The 25438-nt window shown below is 43.5% G+C and overlaps 1 protein-coding gene and 1 long non-coding RNA gene across 3 annotated transcripts; one reads left to right on the forward strand and one right to left on the reverse strand.

Annotated features, from left to right (window-relative positions):
• The first annotated feature begins 3990 nt into the window (after window positions 1–3990).
• AMER2 (APC membrane recruitment protein 2) lies at window positions 3991–13897 on the forward strand. Of its 2 annotated transcripts, XM_025462693.3 has the most exons (3): window positions 3991–4408; window positions 4460–4909; window positions 5177–13897. In XM_025462693.3, exons 1-3 carry the CDS (start codon window positions 3991–3993, stop codon window positions 6040–6042), a joined length of 1734 nt encoding a protein of 577 aa, XP_025318478.3. In that variant the 3' UTR covers window positions 6043–13897. The 2 variants fall into 2 exon arrangements, with proteins under 2 accessions (XP_025318478.3, XP_025318477.3); XM_025462692.3 differs by having other exon boundaries at window positions 4460–13897.
• A 4484-nt stretch (window positions 13898–18381) lies between these two features.
• On the reverse strand, window positions 18382–21190 carry LOC118354937 (uncharacterized). Its single transcript, XR_004816409.2, has 3 exons — window positions 21136–21190; window positions 19912–20133; window positions 18382–18551 (listed from the first exon to the last, which is right to left on the reverse strand). It is a non-coding gene; the product is annotated as an uncharacterized LOC118354937 (long non-coding RNA).
• Between the last annotated feature and the right edge of the window lie 4248 nt (window positions 21191–25438).

The following is a 25438-nucleotide window of genomic DNA, read 5'->3' on the forward strand; positions in this document are numbered from 1 at the left end:
ATAATCATGGTGGGCGGAGGTCGGGGGGTGGAGGTGGAGATGGCCAAGAGCAGGAAGGCGACATTGCCATTGGGCCGGGGTCCAGAGCAGGCTAAGTGGTCTGGAGACGGGAGGTGTTGATCCCAGTTCAAGTATCATTTCCGAATGTCATTGATGAAACTATCCTTTTAAAGACCTCAGGCAGACATACGGTGAAGCCAGCTGCCTCCTTAGCGGGAATGCCGTGATAAGGGGAGATCCACAGTATAGCCAGCCCGTGGCTTGAAGGGCAGCTCCGCCCCCAGCCTTTTCTGCAAAATGTTCTGGGTGTTTCCCCTCAGATAGAAAATTCCACCCAATAAGCTCAGGACACAGACTAGAGTTAGGCTGGTCAGAAGACTCCCTGAAGAGGGGATTGATGATGATGATGATGACGACGACGATGGTAAGCTCTCAAATGATTCGTCCTGGGCTTCTCTTACCTTTTTTTCTCTTCTTTTGATTAACCTCCTCCAAAGATGCTTGCTACCCAGAGAAAAAAGCCCTGACTGAATAATAAACACTCCCTTGTGCCAAAAAAGAAAAGCATGCACATGTCTCCAGCAAAACCCGCTTGCTGTTCACATTTGTGAAGCATCTTATCATTCTGGAATAGCTTTTTTTCTGAAACATTTCTCCTCAGCTCCTTCCTACTGTAATTTTCTGTTTGCTCTCTCAGATGGCAGGTTTGGGGGGTGCGTGGGGGCACTGGTGAAGTAGGGGAGAGAGAATGAAACAGGCATACTTTTGGTAAAATCATCCTCACCGTCATGATCTGTCTTTCAGGGACAATAGTCGCCATTTTGTGCAAATACAGATTTTGCCTCCCCTACTCTTGACAGTGAAGAGTGATTTAAGGTGTCTGTAAACCTTTGCAATGATTCATAGCAATGGCCTTTGGCTTCAAAATGCACCCCCAGCAGTTGGGCTGGAACTCAACCATCTACCTCCCTCGCTGGCTCCTGGGCCCTAGAAAGGGGGTGCTCTCCCTCCATGTGCCTGATTCTTCTGGTAAGGTCCCCATAGGCTGGCCACACTCTCCTTTTTTTGATAGTCCCCATAGCAAGGACCTGGGGTTGGAGAATATTTGAAGGTCCCCATTCACACCATGGCTTCTAAAGCTCCCCTTGCCTAGGGCCTTCAGATGAGGATGAGTCTAACTGTCTTGCCTTCTTCTGCCTCAGGGCCAGGGACTGGCCACCACAGCATCTTCCTAGATTAAAGACTGCTTTGTCTCTTTCTCTTTGTTTTAAGTGTCTGTGTCTCAAAGGAATGATATCCATCCCAAAGTCCTGGCCATATTTTTCCTGGAGGGGGGTGGGGAGTGGGGGTGAGGGTGAGAGGCAAGGATTCTCATGTAAATGAGACTCACATTGGCCTGTCCTGGGAAGTCAGAGCTCTGCAGTGGATAAGCAGTCCACCTTCTCCCAACGTCAGCCTCAGGGATGGAGACGGGGAGATTTTTTTTATAGACTGCTTTATTTTTTCCTGACCCCAGTCATAAACTCTTTCAGACTGACACAGTTATGTAGTAACCTACCAATCAGAGCAATTGTATGGTGTGTGTGAAAGAACTGGAAAAGATTTTCAACTGCCTTCAAAAGCTTGTGAAGAAGTAACAAATGCATTTCTCTTTATAGTTTTTCACACCTCTTCCCTCCCCAGGGCAATGAGAACCCTGATTCACAGTGGCAAGTGGTCAGTTAAAACTAGCAGTGGCCTCTCTAGTCTCAGGTTTAAACCCTGTCCTGGAGGGATGTGTGGCATGAGTGGCAGAGACCTGGCCAGATTCAAATGCTGAGAATGGGGGCACCGGGTTGTTCAGTTGTTGAGTGTCTGACTCTTGGTTTCAGTTTAAGTTGTGATCTCAGGATCATGGTCTCAGGGTTGTGGGATGGAGCCCCCTGCCAGACTCCAAGCTCAGCAGGGAGTCTGCTCAAGATCCTCTTCCTCGGCCTCTGCCCCTCCCCCCCACTTGCATAAATGCTCTCTCTATAAAATAAGTGAATAAATAAATAAATCTTAAAAAACAAAAAACAAAAAGGGATGCCTGGGTGGCTCAGCGGTTGAGCATCTGCCTTTGGCTCTGGGCATGATCCGGGGGTCTTGGGATCTGGTCCCGTATTGGGCTCCCTGCATGGAGCCTGCTTCTCCCTCTGCCTATGTCTCTGCCTTTCTCCCTCTCTGTGTGTCTCTCATGAATAAATAAATAAAATATTTAAAAAGCCCAAACAAACAAACAAAAAACAAATGCTGAGAATGAAAACCTCTCCTGAATCCAAACCGCTTATTTTAAAAATTTTATAAAACAATGTTCTTGATAAAAATCAACAGAAAAGGGCAAGTATACAGCTAACAACCCCAAGTCCTAAATTCGAACCAACTGTGTTCCATGCTACAGGAGCTGCAGTGGCTTAACACATTATTAGTAAAACTCTGACTTCAACCCATAGAGAATGGAGTTTCCAGGTATAATGCATGTAACTCATAAAAAAATGAAGCTCAAGATGATTAGGGAAAAGATGGATATTCACGTATACATAAATATCACATATTGCTAAACAATAATAATGAACAAAATAAATCATATATTAATATTATATCTTTATCACATATTATTAAATATTAGATACATATAAATTATATGTGTAGATGCTTTTCCAAATTTCTTCTTTCATGTATATATGACATGAATATATGTGCATGCTTCTCCAAATTTCTTCTTCCATTGCTAATAAACCTTCAGTTAGGGTCAGGAAATTAGGTGTCAAGGTTATAATATTAGCAGTCACCATCGAAGTCAGATTACAGAAAAGATCCCCAGATCGGGCCATTCCCTGGGGCAAGGTTTCCCTTTTGCCCAGATGATGTGGGTCAGAGCAATTGCAGAGACTCCCCGGCACTCAGGGACCCTGCCAGGCTTTTCCCTGTCCCAGAGGGGGCTGCAGGAAGCCCTGGGGATGTGGAAGTGGGTAGGGGGTGGCAGCAGTAGGGATCGGGAGTAAAGCCCTTGTCCTGCCCAAGGGGAAAGAAGGCAGACCCTGAACTCCAAGGACCACCTGTGGAGTGGACCTGAGATTCTCAAACTGTGTCCTCTCTCCTCCACTCATCCATTGTGATCAAGTGCAGGCTAGGCCGTGGCTTCTGTGACCTGAGCCCCAGGACCTGGAGTGTGGGATAAAAGCCACAGTTGCCTCTGAGGACCAGTCACCTTCCAGTTTACAGAACTAACTGCACTTCTTTGCTTGCGGAGAGTTGCTAATTGGTATTCGGCGGATGGCTGGTGTTTTTGCAGCAAGAATCTGGAACCGCAGTGCTAAGGATTCAACATCGACCTGGAGACTGTGGCTCAGCAGTGGACAAGCCACAGATGTCAACAAGACACGCTCCATGCCTGCTGGGCTTGGTGCCCAAGTGATAAGGACAGAGGTGAAAGGCTTGGGAAAGACACAAAGACTTGTGAAGTCCAGGAGAGGCGCTGAGAGCAATGACCATTTTGTGTTGGGGGTGAATTTCTTTGTCCTTTTCCTTTTTTATTTTTCATTCATTCATTCATTCATTCATTTATTATTTTGGTGGTGGTGGTGGTGGGGGGGTGCTGGTGGTTTTTGCGATCCACCACCGGGCTTCTGGAGAGGAGGAGGGACCCGAAGGTGGGTGAGGCGGGCGGGAGTCTGCCTTCCATCATGACGGCTCTAATCTCTGCAGTCGCCTGGAGGCTCTGCCGCCTGCCCCTGCCCCTGCCCCACGCGCGCAGACCGTGCAGCACAAAGCCGAGCCGGCTCCGAAGTGGGTTAGGGTATTATATAAGGCCTGGGCGGGAGGGGAGACGCTCTTTGATGCGCGCTTCTGCTGCGGCGGCGGCGGCGGCGGCGGCGGCGGCGCGAGCGGCTCAGGTTGATGGAGGGCGCGGGTGACAGCGGGCTGGCGCGAGCCCGCGCTGACGAAAGCGGCTCAGCCCGCTCGGTTTCCATGGAGACGAGCGCGGGCCGCGGCGGCGGCGGCGGCGGCGGCGGCGGCGGCCAGGCTGTCAGCGAGCGCGGCGGCGGCGGCGCGTCCGCGGGGGGCTGCAGGAGGAAGGCGGAGGCGGAGGCGGAGGCGGAGGCCGGGGCCGGGGCCGGGGCCGGGACCCTCGCGGCAGACATGGACTCGCACTGTGACTGCGCCGCCGAGACGCCGCCGGCCGCCGAGCAGCCGTCGGGGAGGATTAACAAAGCCGCCTTCAAACTGTTCAAGAAGAGGAGATCGGGTGGCACCATGCCCAGCATTTTTGGGGTCCGAAACAAAGGGGACGGGAAAGGCTCGGGTCCGGCGGGGATGGTGCGCAGCCGGACGCACGACGGCCTGGCCGAGGTGCTGGTGCTGGAGAGCGGCAGGAAGGAGGAGCCGCGCGGCGGGGGGGGGGACCGCGGCGGCGGCGGCGGCGGCGGAGGCGGCGGAGGAGGCGGCGGCGGAGGCGGCGGCGGAGGCGGGGGGCGGCCGCACCCGGGGCCCCCCAGGCCGGCGGGGCCCGGCGCGGGCTCCCTGGGCGGCAGCTCGGTGGCCAAGTCCCACAGCTTCTTCTCCCTGCTGCGCAAGAACGGGCGGCCGGAGAGCGGCAGGGGCGAGCCGGCCGACGCGGGCAAGGCCGGCGGCAAACAAAAGCGAGGGCTCAAGGGGCTGTTCAGCAGCATGCGCTGGCACAGGAAGGACAAGCGCGCCAAGGCGGAGGCCAAGGGCGAGCGCGCGGGGGCCCCGGGCGGCCTCATCCTGCCCGGCTCGCTCACCGCCAGCCTGGAGTGCGTCCAGGAGGAGGCGCCCGCGCCCGCGCCCGCGCCCGCGCCCGCGCCCGCGCCCGCCCGCGCCAGCCCGCCGGAGCAGCCCAGCGGGGACGCGCCGCCGCGGCCAGCAGGTGAGCTCGCGGGGGGGCAGCCGGCGCCGGCCGGGGAAGCCCAGGAGCCCCGGGCCGCCCGGGAGCTGCGCCCTGGGGAGGGCCGGCCGGCCGACGACGCCCGCAGCCCCCGCAGCCCCGGGGACCGCCCCGGCGACTCGGAAGGCGGCGGCGGCGGCCGCGCCCCTGACCCCGGCTCCGTCGACCCGCCCTCAGACCCGTCGGCAGAGCCTATTTGTCTCATGTTTTCTGACGTGACTTCACTGAAAAGCTTTGACTCTCTTACAGGCTGCGGAGATATTATCGCAGACCCCGAGGACGAGGCAGGCCCCGGCCGCGCCCAGCATGGCCCCGGGCCCGGGCAGCCGGGCCCCCCTAGAAGGAGCGCCGGCGTGGTGGCCTACCAAGGAGGAGGGGAGGAGATGGCGAGCCCGGACGAGCTGGACCACACCTACCTCCAGGAGTTCTGGGACATGCTGGCCCAGGCCGAGGACCAGGGCCCGGCGGCCCAGGCGGCCCAGGCGGCCCAGGCGGCCCAGGCGGGGGCGGGGGCGGGGGCGGGGGCGGGCGGGGACGCCCGGGGCGCGGAAGGGGCCAGGGACGCGCCCCCGGGCAGGCACCCGAGGCTCGACCGCGGCGCCCCCGAGCCCCCGCCCCCGCCCCCGGACCAGCCCCCGGACCAGCCCACGCAGCCGCGCCGCGAGCCCCCGGCGGCCGTCCCCAACGGCGACCAGGGCTGCTGGGCTTCCCCGCCCGGGCCCGGGCCCGAGGAGGACGGCCCGCGGGCCAGCGCCCCCCGGCAGAGCCCCAGCGGGGACGCGCCCCGCGACCCCCACGCCGACCCCGCCGCCCGCCCCGCCAGCGACGAGACGCCCGGCCCGGCCCGCTTGAAGCCTGTGTCTCCGGTCACCATCACCTGCCCGCTGCGAACACCTGGCACTTTGCCCAAGGACTCCAAAATCCCCATCAGCATCAAGCACCTGGCGGGCCTTCCGTCCAGCCATCCCGTGGTGCACCAGCAGCCAGTCCGGAGTGAGATGCCCAGAACCAAAATCCCAGTCTCCAAGGTGCTGGTCCGCAGGGTCAGCAGCCGGGGTTTGGCTGGGACCACCCTGCGGGCCGCGGCGTGCCACGACAGTGCCAAAAAGTTGTGAGGTCTCCGAAGCCCAGGTGGATGGACCACTGGTCAAGGAATACAACTCCCCCCCCGCCCCCCCCGCCCTGGAAACCACGAACAGAGGTCTTGCTTCCCCTAAAGAAAGGCTTGTAGGGCCATCCCTGCTCCAGAGCCCACACCGAGGAGGTCTCGGCGACGCCAGCAGGGCCCGGATACACCAGAGACGGGGTGCTACACATGGGATTCTCCGCTCAAATAAGCTACCCGAGAATGATTTCCAAGCACTTTTAATTTTTTGCCTTTTAAAAACATCTTTTTTTTTTTTCCTTTTTTCCTTTGATGCACTGAACACCTGGAAGTCACCTTTACTTGCCTTTGCAGAAAACAGGACTTAACCAAACCCAAGTGAGCATCATGCCATGATGTTTGGCGGTGCCAGCGTCCAGACAGGGCCTGGAGGAACCACTGCCAGCACCAGAGGAGCCCCCCTTCTTCCATGACACTTTCCTTCCTTCCTTCTTTTCCTTTTTCTTTCCAGGAAAAAGAGAAAGAGAGAAAGAGAGAGAAAAGAAAAAAGACTTTTTGCTGTATCACTGTGTGGGAAACACCTACAGAGCTGAAAGAGCCAGGTATTTTACCTGATGAGCAGAAGGGGTTGTTCATTGGCAGAAAACTTGCCTACTTTCAGTTGATGGGTATGCAAATAGGTCAATATCTACCACTAGGACAATAAAGGAGCATTTTGGTTTGGTTGGTGTAGACCATTTGTTAGGGGAGAAATAAAAAGCTCAGCAGAGCAGGTTTCTTCTTTTTCTTTTTCTTTCCCACCCAGTGAAGAAATAAGGATCAGGGAAAGATTCCACTAAAATGCCAATAGACACAGTATTCTAGCATTTATAAACTGTAACCTTTTCATGTGTAGATAATGCATATTTTACAGTTTATCCAGCTGTTAACATTTTATAATCTGTCAGTAACCTCGGATTTAAAATCTGGTTTTATAACTAGTTATGATAACTGTCCACGAACCACTGATGTTCTTTTATGTACTGTAACCTAAAGAAATTCTGTTTTTGTTTTATATGGGTTCTCTGGCTCTCAATGCAGGAGAAAAAAAAAAAAAAGAAAAGGGTCTATTGTGGTTGATGTCCCAGAGAAATGGTTCTGTCTTGTCTTGGGTAAGAGACTATTTACTTCTCACCCCAATCCTGGTTTTCAGAGATTTTTTTTTTTTTTACCTTGGTTATAAAAATTTTGGATTCAACCATTCTACAACATGGGGATTTCCAAATGAGGAACATATGGGAAAAAAAAGAAAAGAAAAATAGAGTTTCCCATGTTATTTGACTTTTGATTTATAGACTTATGATTGAGACAGGTATGTTCAGAATATGACACTGGCAAGCATACATATCGTCAACACTCTATGCCAAGATTTTCTTTTTTGAAAAGTGGTTTCCATATTGTATAGGTTTTCTATTCTTTTAGACGAAACATTTATTTCAGAACGGGTTACCATATGCCTGAATAGTTTGAGCGATTAACTGAAGCAGTTCCTAGAATGCTATTAGCATCTAATGATTATATAATATTCTCTTTGAAATGCACTTCAGTGTGCTTAATCAAAAGACCAGAGCTTCTACTAGGAGTTGATTCATGGTATCAGGAAGATTAGACATTTTCAAGCAACACTGCATGTATATGAATGGCACAAACACTTCTATATAACTCCCATTTTCCAGAGAGATTGCCTAAGTGATGAACTGATATTTTACATTTTCTAAGCTTGTTTTCTGTTTCATAAGGGAAAGAAAGAGGCAAGTTATGTATATGGAAATCTATTTTAAGAATACAAAAGAAACAAAATAAACGGACCTCAAAGACAAACAAATTTGAACCAGTAGCATAAATTGTTCTCCATTTTAAATTTGCAATGATTCAATTAGAAGAGGTGGTAGAGATTTGTTGGATCTTCTTATTAGTCAGATTATCGGCTTTTATTGCATTGTATCAGATCCCTGATGTTATTTCAAAGTACTGTTTTAATATTTAATTTCCTTATATAGATGAGGTCCTATAATCAGACATAGCCTTAAGCAAGCACTCTGAACCCACCACGAGGAATTCATAAAGCCACTCACACACGTGCTTATGCACTCAACTGTGCACAAACTAACAGACAAAGGCATCTACTGTATACTTGGAAATATTTTACAAATTATTTCTGTCTTGAGAAAGGGATTTAAATTTGATTTCACGCTGATAGTACTATTTAGACTCCGAATGCATTCATTTTCCCCTAGTGAATGTAAAGAACGTAAATTTTATTCCTAGCCCTAAAACAAAGGATCTTTATTTTCTTCTTGTTCATTTTCTTGTGAGGATTATATTCTCCTCTGTGTGACTCCACGACAAAGTTATATTTGTTCATCTGTTCAATTGTACAGGAAAGTTAAGGGTACCTGAAGTACTGATGGGAATATTATAACGGTAAAGGCAATCTATTGATAAATCTATTTTGTTAGCTGAGACAAACTATTTTTGCTTTCATGGCTTTGGGGACTTATTTCTGCAATTATACCACTAGGCTGTGTCTTCTTTTTGTAAGTAAAGGAAAATGACAGCAAAGCTTACCTTCATTTCCCCTTGCCTGTCAATTAACCCATTATACAAGATATAAAATATTTTCTTTTTATTCTTTTTTCCATATGCTTTCTATTTTCTAAAAAACTCTCTATCTTTAAGAATTCCACCCACACAAGTCAAATGAAAGATGCAGGCAATTAATTAAGTGGCGTCAGTAGCTAGATGGGAAATCAGGACCAATGCAGGAAGCCTGCAACTAAACCTTTTCCACCCACTAATAAGGCTTTGTGGTTGCTTTTTTTTTTTTTTTTTTTGTGCCAAGGGCTACTTTCTCTCATTCGTATTCCTGGAGATTGCTGGGTTTGTTTGTGTTGTTTTTTTTTTTTGAGCATTTTAATATTTATATTCTAATTAGTATTAATGCATTTCCTAATTTGGCCATACTTGCTGATTTTTTTAATGGGAAGGATTAAGTATGGGCTGATGACCCCTTTGCTGTGTGTGTATATGATTCTGAGATATGGGGTTGATGAGGTCTCTTTAGTCAGAGAGCTGGACAAATTAGAGAGGAAAAAGTCAAATCAATCGTTGGCCCTGAATTTATCAGTGAGTTTAATAGCTCTGCACAAAGACAGCCTGACTTTAATATCTACATTACACAGACAATGTTACTTGAACTACTCTGGCGTCAGTACTAATGGCAGTTGGAGGCTTTTATTCTTCCATTAGCACTGACGGGGAGAAATTTTATGATAGCATTTTCAATAATTGCAAGAGAAAACAGATTCTTATTATTTTACCTAACAACAACGACATATGGGACGTTAAAGACTTTTATCCGTAAGATAAATTTTCTACTAATTATCTGCTTATTTAAATACAAAGTGTTTAATGTCTATGAGAGTGATAACTTACTGTAGGATTTCAAGGGTTTTGTCATTAGTCTCAGAAGCAGTTTTGAAGCATTTGCACATGGATGACTATTCAAATAACCCTTTGCTTACACAGTTATGAAGGTAAAAGACTATATTAGGTATCCAGATTTCTTCGACTGGTCTTTCTGAGTTTTCATTATTTACATCTTTGTCAGATTAGGTTTCAGAGGCTTTTTGCCACTAACTTTGCATGAAGAAACAGACTGAGGTAGTTTCTGTCCTGTCCCCACCATGTTTGCTTACTGAGATAGCAATAAGGGGACGCTTCTCATGATGGTGGCATCTTTTGACACTGGTGTAGTGGAACACATTTCTTGATTGTCATTCCAGATTTCTCTCCTGAACGATGATAATCTGGCACTGGTCCCCTGTGCTCGGTTTCTGTGGAGGCGTGTTCCAATTTAGCCACATAGACTTCGCTTCCCTTATCCTTCTTAAGAAATTAATTCAAGAGTTTTATACTCTTAAAAAGAGAAAGCACCACAATTGCCTCTTATCACCACTGGGAATGACCAGTTAGAAGTACTTGCATGAAATAAGAGGAGAAACCTGAATACCTTGGCGCTACCTGTTTTCCCTCCCTTTTCGCCAGATGGAGCAATGAACTGCAACACACATTCTTATTTGTGGAAACTGGGCCTAAGGAACTTCTGATTCCTTATGCACAAATATTCATGACAGTTTGGGACCAAAAGCTAGCATGGCAGATTGGTGGCTTATACACCCTGTGTGGGAAAGCAAGAGGCAAGCATTTACTTCATAAAAAGATGTGTCTGTAACATTGTCAGTAGCTCCCCCTCCCTAAGCGTGGCTTCCCCTCAAGGGCAGTCACCCGAGTGCCTCTGAGGATTTTGTGATGGCTGTCATAAATTGCTTCTTAAAGCCTTTGCCCTGTGCTAATGCTTTAGCGGAGATAGTTTGTTGCAACTATAGCTGCTTATAAGGAATGTTATCATCTCACTCCAGATAATGCTTTTTAAGGAGTGATTCAGAATGATGGTTTCATGATTATGGAAAGGCGTTCTTTCTCAAACTGAAAAAAAGCAAAGATTAAAATAGTCACAAAGCCTCCAGAATGGGAACTGGGCGCACTCTTATGACCAATGTTTACTGTAATTCGATGCAACCTGTATTTACGGGGCATACGCTATATAAAAACACGTGCAGTTTGGAGCTCACACATGGTCATACTGTGACTGGACCTTCTTAACAGTCATTAAAAACATCTTTTATTTTACCTACTTTTTTTTTTTTTTTGCATTTGTTGCTTATGGTTTGTGGGATAGAGCAGAATGGGGTGAGCTTGAATATGAATGGAATGGATTAAGCCACACAAACTCCTCTCAAAACAATAATAGTAATTATAACAATGATGAGCATGTGTTGAGTACTTGCTAAATGCCAGTGACTGCTAGGAGCTTTACAAATATTTACTTGGTCCTCTTAGCAGCTGCGTGGGTTGAGGCAATATTATTTCCCCAGTGTGCCATCTTTAATTCATGCTTTTTGTTTCCGTCCCATCCCATCTCATCTCCACCCACCTCCCAACTCCCCTCTTTCTCTTTCTTTCTCTTTTCTTCTAGCCTCTGGGATGGAAATATAAAATCTTCAGTAACTTAGAGTGACACAAGAGCTAAGAACACAAGAGCTAAGCTCAATGTCATGACCAGCTCACTTCCAATAGGAACAAAGCTAACCCATGTCATGAAGCCGAACATTGGTTTTGTGTTGGAGACAATGGTGGTCATATCACTGGCAGAGAAACCAGGCACAGTTAATAGGCAAACACTCTGCTTTCTTTTGATGGTATCTTCTCCTCCTTGAGGTTAACATAAAACATATAGACAGGTTAACATAAAAAATATAGACAGAAATCTGTTGTCATGGTGATACTTCCCTATAGGATGTCAGTCATTCCAAGCACGTTGCACTTGTTTTTCCACAATAAGCCCAGTCTAGCCTTGCTCTGGGTGTTCCATGTGGTTTGTTTAAATATCTACTAGCTGAGTAGTAGATCCCTGCATTGATACAATTCTGAACTTCAGAGAGAAGCTCCTGGCTCTTTAAAAAGTAGTGCATCCTACATTCTGTCTATGGCCACTGCATCCTAGGTCATATTTTCTGATTCATTAATTCACTCAATATTTTTTGAAGACCTATTAAGTCAGTCATCGTAAATTTGAGTATTTTATATTAAAGTAAAATAACTGACATATACTGTGTGTTTGCCCTGCGCCGGGATGATGCTCTGTGCTTTCTTTTACACTATTATCACCACTGTTCACAGGGACCATGCAGGCTGGGTATTGGCTCCATCCTGCAGAGAAAGAAAATGATGCTCGCAAAGGTGAAATACCTTGTCCAAAGTCACCCATTTCATAAGTAACAGACAAAATTTGAATCAGAAACCTAACTATATACCTTATGCTTTAATTCTACATCTTTTTTTAAAGCCATATGATCAATTTCTGTAAAACTTGTTTTAATTAAGAAACTGATCAAAGTTCTTAACTGCAAGAGCCAAACCAAATTTTTATAATTGTGGGTACCATCCAACTGATGATTATTTTAGTTAAAAGGAACTTGTATTTTTTTTTTTTTTTGATTCTTTGATGGCTTTTCAAAAGCAAGCCTAAAAGGTAGAGGTCAGAGACTAGCAGGTTTTCTTCCCACCTGGGCCAGTCAAAGTTGTGGACTATATTCATCAATTACTTTGGAGTTGCAAACAAACAGGTCTACATACAGATTTTGTGATCTGATATATGTTCTGTCAATAATAAAACCAAACACAGTTTTAGTAGTGAATCCAGCAGGTTGCAACCTGAATTTTCTCCCATTCTGATTCTGTTAGTACTCCCAGTATTTAGGGAAAATTCACTTGAAATTGCATCATGGTCACAATTAACGAGACTATTTCCCTAATATATGGCCTGCCTACACTTGGTAAAATGCTTTTAAAATTAATTTCAGACCTCATTTTAATGAGACTCGGTAGAAGATTTCAATAACAGGTGGTCATTCTACTGAAATGTAAACTGAGGTCATTTGTGGTAATTACTCAATAATTGGTGGATTGACTTTCTGCTTTGTGTGAGAACATAACATTTCTTTAAAAAAAAAAAAGATTTTATTTATTTATTCATGAGAGACCCAGAGAGAGAGAGAGTCAGAGGCGCAGACAGAGGGAGAAGCAGGCTCCATGCAGGGAGCCTGACAACGTGGGACCCGATCCTGTGTCTCCAGAATCAGGCCCTGGGCTGAAGGCAGTGCTAACCGCTGAGCCACCCAGGCTGCCTGAACATAACATTTCTAATAAAATATAGCTGAAGTGACTGGTTATCGGAGACATATTAAACTTTCTAGATACCTACCTGGAATGTCTAATAAGCTAAAGAAGAGATACTAAAAATATCTGGTCAGCCTGCATAAACAGAGTGGACAGAGAGTAAAAACTTGTAACATAACATGAAATGGTCCTAGGTAGCCTGAAGGAATTAGTGAACTTTTTCAAACATCTGCATTGCAACCATTTATCCTCCCACTATAGTTATTTCTAAAGAAAGGAAGAGAAACTCTAACAAAGTTAGAGTTATTGCTTCTAGGACAAATTTAACTGAACATGAAGGATCGGAGAGTAGTTGTTTTATCAAGAACATCAGGGAAAATGGTTTTGATGTTCTAGGCAAAGTAAATTTTTGTCATTTTTACTTGACTCCAGCTCTCTACCAGGCTCATTACTAACTTCAGGTTTTGACCAAGTTATTTATATGAAATATCTCAGTATAATATAGGGAATTAATTGCAGGTTATTTGAAAATAATGACAAAGAAGACCCAAATGAAAAACTCCATTTCTATAATTAGTTTTTCTGAAAGTCAGGCATGTCTTTGAGGACAAGCTTCTGGCTGTATTATTTTTGTGCACAGGAGGAAAATTGTTAGTAGGTTTATAGATATTATTTTTATAATAGAATGTTAAATTCCCCCCAAACATCAAAAATCGTCTCCTAGAACTACTCTATGTTTTTAAAACTTGTTTTAAAAAAGGATTCTAAATAGCAATAGGATCTTTTCTCCTTTCTCCACTCCAATGATTTAATGGGATAAATGAACCAATGTTTATATTTTTAAACCTGTAAATATTTTTATTTTGGGTATTTTGTATATTTGTTGATATAACTCCATTTTGTGCATATGTATCATTGTGCATGTTGCTGTTTTTGATAGTCATTCTTTTAATGAATGTAAGAAGCTTGGACTAATAGCACTTTTCTCGTTTCATTCAAACATCTTAAAATGAAAATACAACACTGCCATTTTAACTGTTGTGTTTAATTCAGTTAATAAATTTTGTTGCTCCTTTACATTTAAAGTGAATTCTCTTGGTTATTATTTTTCCAGGATGAATTTTATTTCCAACCTTTTTAATTTTTAGAATTGATACTAATGATGGTGATAATGATAGTCTGATGTACGTGCATGAAATTGGTGGAAAAACCAATGGTGGCTTGTATTTCTTTTCACACTTTGTAAACAAGTGAAAAATTATTGTTCGGTTTGGGTAATTGCCTTTCAAAAGCCTTGTTATTCTGATGTGGATCTGATTTCTGAGCCTTTTACTCAGAAAATCTCCATTCCTCATAAGCACATGTGAGGCCAACTGATCTGTGATAGGAGCAGCCAACTGGAGTCTTTTTTTTTAAAGAATTGTTTTCTGGGTTTTATTCTATTTTATGGGGGGGGGGGGATGTTAAAAAGCAAATTTAACCAAGTAAATTTGAAAATCGAATTGGCTTTATTAAACAGTTCATGAATTGGGCAGCATCCCTTCTAGCAAGTAGAGAGATGCTCTGAAGGAGTTGTATGAAATAGAGGGTTTTCAAAGGAAGGAGAGTGGGGCAAAGACCTATTAGTAAAAGAAATAAAAAAGATTATTTCATGCAAGGTCACCTCCCCTTAGGGGGAAGGGCTGTGGGTTTTAGTAGGTGGCTGACCCCATCTTCCTTTGGGAGATGGAGAGGACCCATGTGGCAGAAAACCTCTGATGCTGACGAGAAAATTTCCAACTGACCAGTTAAAACTTACAATTTCTGGGGGAGGCATAGGTTAGGTACTAAGTCCTGGTTTGGTGACTTGGCCTAGGTTGGCCATTTTGGACTGTGGCTTTCTTTTTAACAGGGCTATATTTTCACTTTATATGTCCAGCAGTTCAAATCCAGAGTATTTTGAAATTCAGTGTAAAGACTAATGAGGCTGTGCCCTTTTATGTTTTAAAAAACCTATCGATGACTGCATAATTTTTTTTGAAATATACTTCCCTTAAAATAGGCTTGTTCACACTGCGCTGGCTTGTATTTCTCTTAAATAACAAGAAAATTTTATATCTGTCTGTAGAATGTGAGGGTAAACTTCCAAAGGGAGATCTGATTAGTCACAGGAAGCAGGGTAAATATACATCGATAGAACCACAAATAAGGGCAGAAGAAACTCACAAAGCTTCTACTCCCTTTGTGTTGTGCCTCCCCCTTTCTCACAGTCTCTTTTAATTCCCTTTCACTTCTTCTCTTATCCTAGAATCAACATAGAAGCACCTCAAAATAACTGAATTCAATTTCCCTTTAATGAGGCAATGAGGAGGCTAAAGCTCATAGATGCTAGACTTACCCTAAAGTCTTTGAAGGAGGAAGGTGTGGTAAAAAGAGGCCAAATTTGGAAACCAAACAGAATCTGGGTTTGAATTATGGTTTGGGCACTTATCTGTTCTTCAGGCAATTTCCTTAACTTCTGTGAGACTCATTTTCCTATTCTATAACATTAGAATGATAAGATTTAATTTAGAAGAGTGATTGTACCACTATTAACTTTCAGAAATGTAGGTGTCTAAGACATAGTATGTTTTTTGCTTATGTTCATTTAGTTCTTCTTGTTTTAAAAAAAAAAGCATTTATAAAGATTAAAACTTTATGGGCTGGAGTTGAAATTTCTTGAACAGAGAACTTGCTTTGATATACATAGAGATAAATAGGAACTTCTTGGATGGGGTGGAGGTGTAGAGTGGTGAAGTATGCTTATATACAAACAAGGAAACAAATGGGAGTCAAGGTGGTCTTAAGTGTCTTATTCTGAGACACATTATTTTGAAATGAAAAGCCTACATACAATTAGGAGAGACTAAGGGGGAAAGCCTAGTCTTTGTGGAAGAAGTCAAGGACAGTAGCTGAGCTGGTTGGAGAGTTGGCAGCTAAAACAACAATGACCAGACACAGTGGTGCTGAAATTGGAAAGGAGCTTACTCCCTGAGACACCAAACAACTGGCTGTAAGAAATAGCACAACCATAACTGAAGGCAGGTAGCTGAGGGGTTTAGTACACCCACTTAGTAGAGAGAGATCATTGATGTCCTTAACCTGAAAAAAAAAGTTACTGTATCGGTTTAAGAGATAGAAAATAATTTAAGCAAGTGGGCAATAGCTTCTACCATTTCAAGCCACAGACGAGCAAGGCCTGTGCTCTGAATCAGCCTCAGTTCCTAAGCACTTCTCACAGAATGAGCATCTCTCTGCCCTCAGGGGGATGTGGGATTCTGGGATTTAATGATAATAACATTTTCATTGACATGGCAGCCAAACTCAATCCGAGAAACTCATCTATTTCTGACAGGAAGAGAGTAGTTGGCCACACTGAACATACTGATAGACGTGGGTCTCCATTGTGACCCTTCACGGGAGAGTTTTAAGGGCATACACAATTTTCTCCTTTTATGCTGTTTTCACAGAACTTTAAGCCAAATGTATAGAATCCTGAGGAAGCAACTGCAAGCCAAAGGGGAGTTAAAAACATGTGTCTCAGAAGGAAGAGTTTAATGTCATAAATCGAAACTAAGAGAACAAAGCAATGGAAAACTGCCCTTGAATTTTCCTATCCACCTATGCTTTGTACTCACAAATTCCTGCACACTCCAGGATATGTCAGGTGCTCATGAACCAGCAGTAAGATGAAGAAAGGGACATTCCCAAGAACAAATAGAAGTCTGGGCAAAGACTAGGACCTAGGGCTGTAGACACATCCCCTTTTCCTTGTTCCCTGGGTGGAAGCAGCAAAATGTGTATTTGTGTTCCATCAAGAAGAGGGTTCCCACTTAAGATCATTTAAGATTTTATGCTTTTCTAGCTTCTAGGTGTGTAAGCTTAATGTCCTTCTCAGCTCCTGAGATCTCTAGATTCCCCATGCTCTGTGTAAAGTGGCCTTTCAGAAGTAACTGAGAATCCTTGATAGTTGTTCTCAGTACCAGAAGCTGCCTGCATGTTGGCTTGTTACCCAAGGGATGTAGGCACTTTTTAGAGGAGTCTTGTTCTCTCAGTCAGGGACAACTCTTACCAGGTGCTCCAGTGGTCCCATGCCCGATGTCACAGTCTAGTTGCAGCTCTCCATCCCATGAAATAGTTATATCCATTATATGTGCCAGAAAATAGATTCATGGGAGGCCTGGGTGGCTTGGCAGTTGAGCATCTGTCCTCGGCTCGGGGTGTGATACTGGAGTCCTGGGATTGGGTCCCACATCGGGCTCCCTGCATGGAGCCTGCTTCTCCCCCTGCCTGTGTCTCTGCCACTCTCTTTCTGTGTCTCTCATGAATAAATAAATAAATAAAACTTTAAAAAGAAAATAGATTCATGCCATTTGGCTTAGCTCAAGAACCATCAACTACTTAATGTGTTCAGTTCATGCTCAACTTGATGGGTATGAGGGAGTGAGGTATAACACTCTCTGCTAAGGCCACTTACACTTCCCAACAAACTCCCTGAATACAAATCTCTGTCCTGGTGTCATTTCCTGGGGACCCTCAACCTCAGATATTATTATTTCCATTTTCCAATGAAAAAGTGAGGCTTAGAGATCTTACGTGTTTCTGGCAATATAAAAGTTTTAAAAATCTCCTGTACAGAACTCTTAAAGATGACAGACAAAGTTCATTTTTTTTCCTCTACATGGATTGTTGAGCTATTATTACAGGAGGGAGACCAGAAATCCTTGGATGTTATTACTGATTCCTGGAGGCCTAGAACTTTCAGTTCCATGGTCCAAGAATGGGCTGGGAACCATACAGGAGACAGTTAAATCCACAATCAGAGCAGAAGAGCAGTTTTGTGGGCCTTTTTGGTAATTGAAAGATCAAGCAGGCACAAAATCAGTAAGGATAAAGATTTGAGAAACACTTATATATTTGGATGCATATAATCCTGGATCAAACAATTAGAGAATCCACATTCTTTTCAAGCACAAACAAAACATTTATGAAACTTGGCTACATCCTAAGCCATGAAGTAGGCCTTAAGCTTTAAAAAAAAATCAGTTACATGCAGAACATGTTCTTTTATTATAAATATGCTAGAAATTAGTAGAAATAAGATAACTAAAACCACACCATACATTTGGAAAAAGTTTTTTTTTTTTTTTAGTTTTAAATGTGCCTTTAAATAACTTATGGATCAAAGAATAAATGAGAATGGATACTAGATACTAGAAAACAATTAGGAGTGCATAATTATGAAAACATTATATATTAAAACATGGAATATAGCTAAAGGTTACTTAAAAGGAATTTTACAGCTTAAAATGCTTCGATCTGAAAAGATAAAAGGCTAGAATTAATGAGTTAATAATCCATTTTAATCAAATGTTAAGAAGTTAGAAAAAAGAATAACAGAATAAGCCCCTAGAAGGTATAAATAAGGATTTAAATTAGCAGAAAGTAATGAGATTGGAAACAAAGATACTCTAAAGTGGATCAACAAAGAAAAGATCAATTCTTTTGAAAAGCATCTAATAATATTTATTAAGAAAAAGAGATGATACAAGTAAGATTCAGAATGGGAAGAAACAGGCAGCCCCGGTGGCTCGGCGGTTTAGCGCCACCTGCAGCCCGGGGTGTGATCCTGGGGACTCAGGATCGAGTCCCGCGTCGGGCTCCCTGCATAGAGCCTGCTTCTCCCACCGCGTCTCTGCCTCTCTCTCTCTCTCTGTGTCTCTATGAATAAGTAAATAAAATTAAAAAAAAAAAAAAAAGAATGGCAAGAGATGACTTCTGTGTGCCAAAGATAAAAAGATAAAGAGTGCTAGCTATAAAGCCATGCCAATAACTTTAAATTTTAGACAAAATATGTAAATTCCAAAAAATATATAAATTGCCAAAAGTGACTTGAGAAGAAATAGATAACGTAGAAAGTCCTAAAACTATTATAAAGACATGGAATTAGTAGGGAAAACTCTTCCTCCCAGTAAAACCAGGTGGCAGAACCAACGTTCTAACAAACAATTAATGATAAGATAATTCCAATGTAACACAATGTCTTTAAGAGAAAGAGGAACCATTCCTTGTTGCATATATCTGAGGAAAATTAAAGCCACATCTCTATTATGGAATTCAACATTTCCATATACGCTATTAGAAAATTGAATCTAGTAGTCTATAAAACCAATGCTCATCTTACCATATTGGGTTTACTCCAGAAATGGAAATATGGTTCAACATAAAAAAGTCTATTACTATAACTTAGCACATTAAGAGATTAAATGAGAAGCATATGATATCTTAAAGCTATAGATTTACATGCCCAAAGGTGCTTTTTAAGGTTCTTTAACAATTCTAGAATTTGGACAGCTAATTCCTGTCATGTTCTTAAAGCATTCAAGCTGTTCAAGACAATGGGGCTCTTTAAACTTTAAATGTTTTATCCAATAACATTATTTTAAGCAATTGCCCATATTTCATCCAATCTAAGTTTCTATAGATGCATATTCTCTTATGTATCATAAAGAAAAAATAATCCTTGCAATTATAATTGTGATATACCACTGATTCAAATAAGTACCCAGTTTTAGAGATGTAAAATCATGAAAATATGCACCTTAGAAAGGATGTAATATTGGTGTATTTGTTAAAAGTTTTAATAATAGTATTCTTCACTTATCAGGGAAGTGAAAGTTTCTGTGAAAAAATAGTTATCTAAACGTGGAGTCTACAGTATACCAAATGCCGTATGTTTGGAAGCAACTAATATTTAGTGAAGAACATATTAAACAGGTACAATTAAGGTCTCAATGTTTAGGAAAATTGTATATTCCTTTTTGTACAGACTTATGCACTTTTCATGAAATGAACATAAAAAAATCCACACTATATACAGGCTTAGTTTTCAAACTTCCCACTTTGAAGAAAATGAAGGCCTGTACATTTGACATCTTTGCCTCTAATCTTGCTTCACTTACCAGGCTGTCCAAGTTGTCAGGCAAGAATACAGTGACAATCTAAAAAGATCTTTCTCTGCTAGCACCTCAGTGTTTCCCACAAGACACCAATTTCACATAGATCTATGTCTTGTACTTACTTCCAGATGGTAATGTGTTTTTTAACAAGCTTCTAAATCTTTCTTTTGCCCATGGGACTACATTTCAGAAGATTCTTGTCACATCTTGTTTTCTCAATCTGGCAGATATGCACCAGCCTGATGCATGACCATAGCCATCAATTTGTGCCTGCCCGGTGGGTGTTAGGTAGATTTCTTCTTAAGTGGTTGGAGGAGAGCCCCATCAACTGGCAAGTCCACATCCTACATTTTGTTCAAAAGAATATTGGTCTTCCCATAGTGATACCTCTCAACCTATAGGTCTTTAAATAGTAATAAAAAGTGAAACCTTACTTGGCTCCATTCTTCCTGATGGTTTATAGTTTCCCCACCCCAAGCACTTGCATTTTTTAATCATTTATTTTATGACTGTGCATTTTGGTTTTGTTTTCCTTCTTCCTGCCATCTTTGTCTTTTATTCTCCTAACGACCTGCTCTCATACGACATTTAGCCCAGAATTATCTTCCCAACAGTTCATTTGTTCTCTTTTAGTGGAAAAATCCATAAAATACCTGCTTTTTCTGGGAGATTTATCCTGAGAGTCTTGTATCAATAAATTAATGTTGTTAGGGATTACAATAGAGTTTATCTGGTCTTGCTTCCTGAAAGATAACCTGGAAATCTTTGAAATTTCCTGAATGATAGGAATGTCTTTGTTATTCCTAGTGGGCTGCTCATCCACATGTGAGTTTATGCTATGGAGGTGTCTCAGAATGGGACTGGTCTTGCCAGAGAGACCAACCATGTGATTAGAAGCCTAGGGCCCCAAGCCTTGTGACTGCAGTCTGACCTTTCCATTCCCAGGGAAGAGAAGGGGGCTGGGGATTAATTGAGTTCAACTTTGAAGCCAATGGTTTAATCAATCATATCTAAGTAATGAAACCGCAATAAAATCTCTGGACACTGAGGCTTCTGAGGGTAGCTTCCTTGTTATGAGTACATTGTTATTCTGGGAGGGGTGACAACCCCAATTCCAATAGACAGGACACAGAAGCTCTGTGCCTAAGACTGTTCAGAACTTGCCCTATGTGACTCTTCACTTGGCTGGTCCTGACTTGTATCCTTTTTCATAATTTCTAAGTACAGTACAGTCCTGAGTTCTCTGAGTCATTCTAATGAGTTATCAATTAACTCTTTAACCCTGAAGAGGTCTTGGGAACCCCCCAAACTGGTAGCCATTTAGTCAGAAGTGCAGGTGACCAAACCTGTGGCAGGCATCTGAGATGAGGACAGCTGAGGACCATGCCCTTACTTAACCTGTGGAATCTTCTATGCTGACTCAGAGTGGCTAGCATCATAATTGGATTGCAGTATTTCAGGGATGCGGGGAAGGGGAGGGAGGTTAATTTTATCAGGCCCAACTAACACTTTTCAAAAGTTATTTTTGTTATAGTGTTTATAAGTAAAGAAATTAACAAATTGAACACCAATAAAAAATAAATTTATTTTAAAAAAAGTAAAGAAATTAAAATTGATACTATAGTCTCATAACTTACATGCCCAATTGCTCTACCAGCTACACTTGTTTCTTATTTTATGAGGCTGTTTCTCTGAACCTTTAAAGAATTACTTTTCTACTCCCTGCTTGTGGCTTTAACTTGACATTCCTCAGAGGTATGCTTAGAGGAGCTGATCTCCTGCAGGGCCCAGAATGGTTGGCACTACCCTGGTCTGGAGTTCCAGAGAGTGGCTTGGGCAGAGGGTAGAGGGCCTATCCCACAGTATTCACTGTATTGAATCCCACAGTATTCATGGGCCTGAGAACAGAAAATAAAGCCTGGGACTCCCTGCAGTGCTAGAAAATGCAAGCAAGGTGATCCAGCCCCTGGAAATCCACCTCTACCACTGCTGCCCACTTGACAAAGAGTAGAGACATGAGTGGAGCCTGTGCTGGAAAGGTGCAAGGGGAGGGTTCCTCTGCCCCAGGCACAGCTGAGCATGGGCAGGGGAGGGCTTGGCTGGGCCCCAATTTCTGTCCTTCCGGGTAGCATGCTTCTGGCCAAGGGCACTTTTAGCAGACTCGCTGTCCTCTGAGTGACTGCTCTCATATATGAAAGCTACACAAAGGAGAGTTTCCACTTTTGGAGTCATTCGTGTCAAAAAGGCAAATTGGGTCCAACATCCACTTGCCCTGATCAAAGAAAAGAAGGAGCTGTTAGACTCTTTAAACTTAATTTCAACTGTTATAAATGTTTGAAAGGTTTGCAAAATGGCTTTCAATTTTTTATCACCCATTTGGGTGAACATGTTTCCTCCTCCATGGTAACTTTCAAGGTTTAGAAAAGGACTGCTAAGGCTTAAACCTGAGGGGCAAGCCATGTGCAAGGAGAGCTAGGTTGGGTTCCTCAGTAAAATTCTTTAAAAGGTTTTATTGGGGATGCCTGGGTGGTTCAGTCAGTTGCATGTCTGCCTTTGGCTCAGGTCATGATCTTGGGGTCCTGGGATCCAGCCCAGGGTCAGACTCCCTTCTCAGCGGGGAGTCTGCTCCTCCCCCTACCCCATCCTCTGCTCATGCTCTCTCTCTCTCTCTCACATGCTCTCTCTCAAATAAATAAAGATCTTTAAGAAAATTAAAAATTTCTATTAAATAGTCTTATGGAAAGTCAGTATTAAATATATATTTTTAAGATTTTATTTATTTATTCATGAGAGACACAGAGAGAGAGGCAGAGACACAGGCGGAGGGAGAAGCAGGCTCCCTGTGAGAAGCCTAATAAATCTCTGTGGATTCTAGTGTGATATGTAGTAGTGAACACAGGTCAGTACAGAGGCTTAATATATTTTTAATTTTAAAAAGCCAGAAAGCAATACAGTTGTGTTATGTTACTAACATAATGTAAGTGACAGCTGGGGTCACTTGGTCCTCTGAGCCTAAATGCCATCCTTCCAGGGCACCTGGGTGGCTCAGTGGTTGAACATCTGCCTTTGGCTCAGGGCGTGATCCTGGGGTCCTGGGATCGAGTCCCACATCAGATTCCCCGCAGAGAGCCTGCTTCTCCCTCTGCCTATGTCTCTGCCTCTCTGTGTCTCTCATGAATAAATAAATAAAATCTTAAAAAAAAATGCCATCCTTCCAATTGGAAATCTAGTTAAGCAAGGAGGTAGTTTCAGGAAAGTTCCCTCAGCCTGATCCCACAGGGAACTCAGGAGAATTTATTTCACTGCGAAGTCCATCCCACCTTGAGGCGAGCAGGGCTTCTGTATTCCTCACCAGTCAGCCATTTGCTGGGAATCCAAGCAGCTTTTTCTATATTTGCTGGCTGTTTGGGTTTCTTTTTCTCTCCACTACCTACTCCTATTTTCCCCTTGGCTTCCCCACCTCCTACATGAGCACGCTCCCTCACTGTCCCCCGACAGTCTGGTTCAGGGGTTGTCTTAAACAGGTGTCTCACTGGTAGAAATCTGGTGCTGCCTACTAAAACAATTTCCCTACCCCTGCTATCTAAGTAATTAAATAAGAGAAAACGATAAAGGAGTGAAGAGAAGGAGGCTGTGCCAGATGCTAGAAGAGCCCTGGCCCGGTCCCCTGGGAATCTGTTGCTCTAGTGCTGAGGCTAATAATGACTCAGACACACAACCTTCTCTGAAGTCCTGCCTGCCTGATTGGAACTAGCTCTCCAGACCTACCTGGAAGCTGTCCCCCAGTCCTTCCCAGGGACTAGAAATGGTTCCCAAAGCCCTACTCCCTGGACTGAATATATGTGACTATGCTTGAAATCTCTGACTTATGAGGCTTTAAATCTCTAGGGATAGGATTCATTACTATGAATTCATCAGTGTCACTTCCAACCGGCACTAAAAGTACAATAATTTTAATTTTCCCACTAATGTCGTGAGATAAATGGGGTGTGGACAGAGTTGTTGGAAGTAGAATTCCAAAACTTTTGAGCTGGAAGGACCTTGGAGATTATGTAGTCTAACCCTTTCATTTTACAGATGACACTGAGGAAAAATGATTTCCTCCTGGTGAGTCCGGTTCCATGGTGCGGGAGGAGACAGATTTAAAGCCAGAGCTAAAGTCAAATCCTTGTCTGGTTCTCCTTTCCAGCGATGGAAGGAATGGACACAAGCATTTCAGGCTTTTGCTATAAGTCCCAGAAAGTTGTCCACAATTCCTGGAAAGGGCCTTCTTAATTAAGGTAGGCACAGAGGAGGATGGAAAGATACAGATTTGAGAGAGATTCAGGAGGTAGTAACAATACTTGATGACCAATTGGATCTGAGAGAGAGATGACAGGCGACTGAGACATTTCTAATTTGTTGAAAGATTGATAGTAATTATAATAGGGAATATTGAACAAAAAATGAATATTAAGTAACTGGGTCTGGGTGGGGATAGTGCTTGGGAACATTTTTGGATACCACCAGATAACACTAGGTCATAATTCACTGTTTCCTCTATCTTGGGAACATGTTTTAAGAAGCTTGTTTTGGGATCCCTGGGTGGCGCAGCGGTTTGGCGCCTGCCTTTGGCCCAGGGCGCGATCCTGGAGACCCGGGATCGAATCCCACGTCGGGCTCCCGGTGCATGGAGCCTGCTTCTCCCTCTGCCTGTGTCTCTGCCTCTCTCTCTCTGTGTGACTATCATAAATAAATAAAAATTAAAAAAAAAAAGAAGCTTGTTTTAAGGTAGTCACCTACTCAGACCTGTATGCCTCTTCCCCAGAAGATAAACTACACTAACAGAAGAGAAAATATAACCCTGATAGAATTGCTCAAAATCATGCTTGCTGGGAAATAAGATAATTGAGGTGAGATATGACCACTGAAACTTCCTTAGATGAGCTAAATTAGATATCTCAATTGATGAGCCCAAGGATCAAGAATTCTGTTCCTAAAGAAGAAGAATAAATAAATACATTTTTAAAAATATTCCTCAACAAAAATGTCTGTGTCCACCATGTTGACAAAATGACAGCAAACAATTCCATTTTCAGTAGAAGACCAGAAGGAGTGTGAGTCATTTCAGAATGTTGTTTAATATGTTTTTGGATCGGGAAGAAAAAGATAGTGCCCCTCCTCCTTCTAAAAAATCCCTTTAAAAATTTCCTTTCAGGGCAGCCCAAGGGGCTCAGCGGCTTAGCACCTGTCTTTGGCCCAGGGCATGATCCTGGGGTCCCAAGATTGAGTCCCACATCAGGCTCCCTGCATGGAGCCTGCTTCTCCCTGTCTTCTCCCTGTCTCTACCTCTCTTTCTCTGGGTCTCTCATGAATAAATAAATAAAATTTTATTTATTTATTTATTTATTTATTTATTTATTTATTTATTCATGAGAGACACAGAGAGAGAGAGGCAGAGACACAGGCAGAGGGAGAAGCAGGCTCCATGCAGGGAGTCTGATGTAGGACTCGATCTCAGGACCCCAGGATCACGCCCTGGACCAAAGGCAGGTGCTAAACCGCTGAGCCACCCAGGGATCCCCAATAAAAATCTTTAAAAAAATTTCCTTTCAAGTGGGCTATATCTTTTATTGACTTGATCTTCCCATTTCATTGGATGAAAATAAT

This window comes from Canis lupus, chromosome 25 (genome assembly GCF_003254725.2).
Source record: "Canis lupus dingo isolate Sandy chromosome 25, ASM325472v2, whole genome shotgun sequence".
In the NCBI taxonomy this organism is placed as follows: domain Eukaryota; kingdom Metazoa; phylum Chordata; class Mammalia; order Carnivora; family Canidae; genus Canis; species Canis lupus.

What these genes read in the sequence shown, in the direction of transcription:
- AMER2 (XM_025462692.3), top strand. Translation starts at nt 3,991, where the DNA reads ATGGAGACGAGCGCGGGCCGCGGCGGCGGCGGCGGCGGCGGCGGCGGC. An exon ending in CGGCAGGAAGGAGGAGCCGC is followed by an intron (nt 4,409 to 4,459) that starts GCGGCGGGGGGG and finishes GAGGCGGCGGAG; the next exon opens with GAGGCGGCGGCGGAGGCGGC.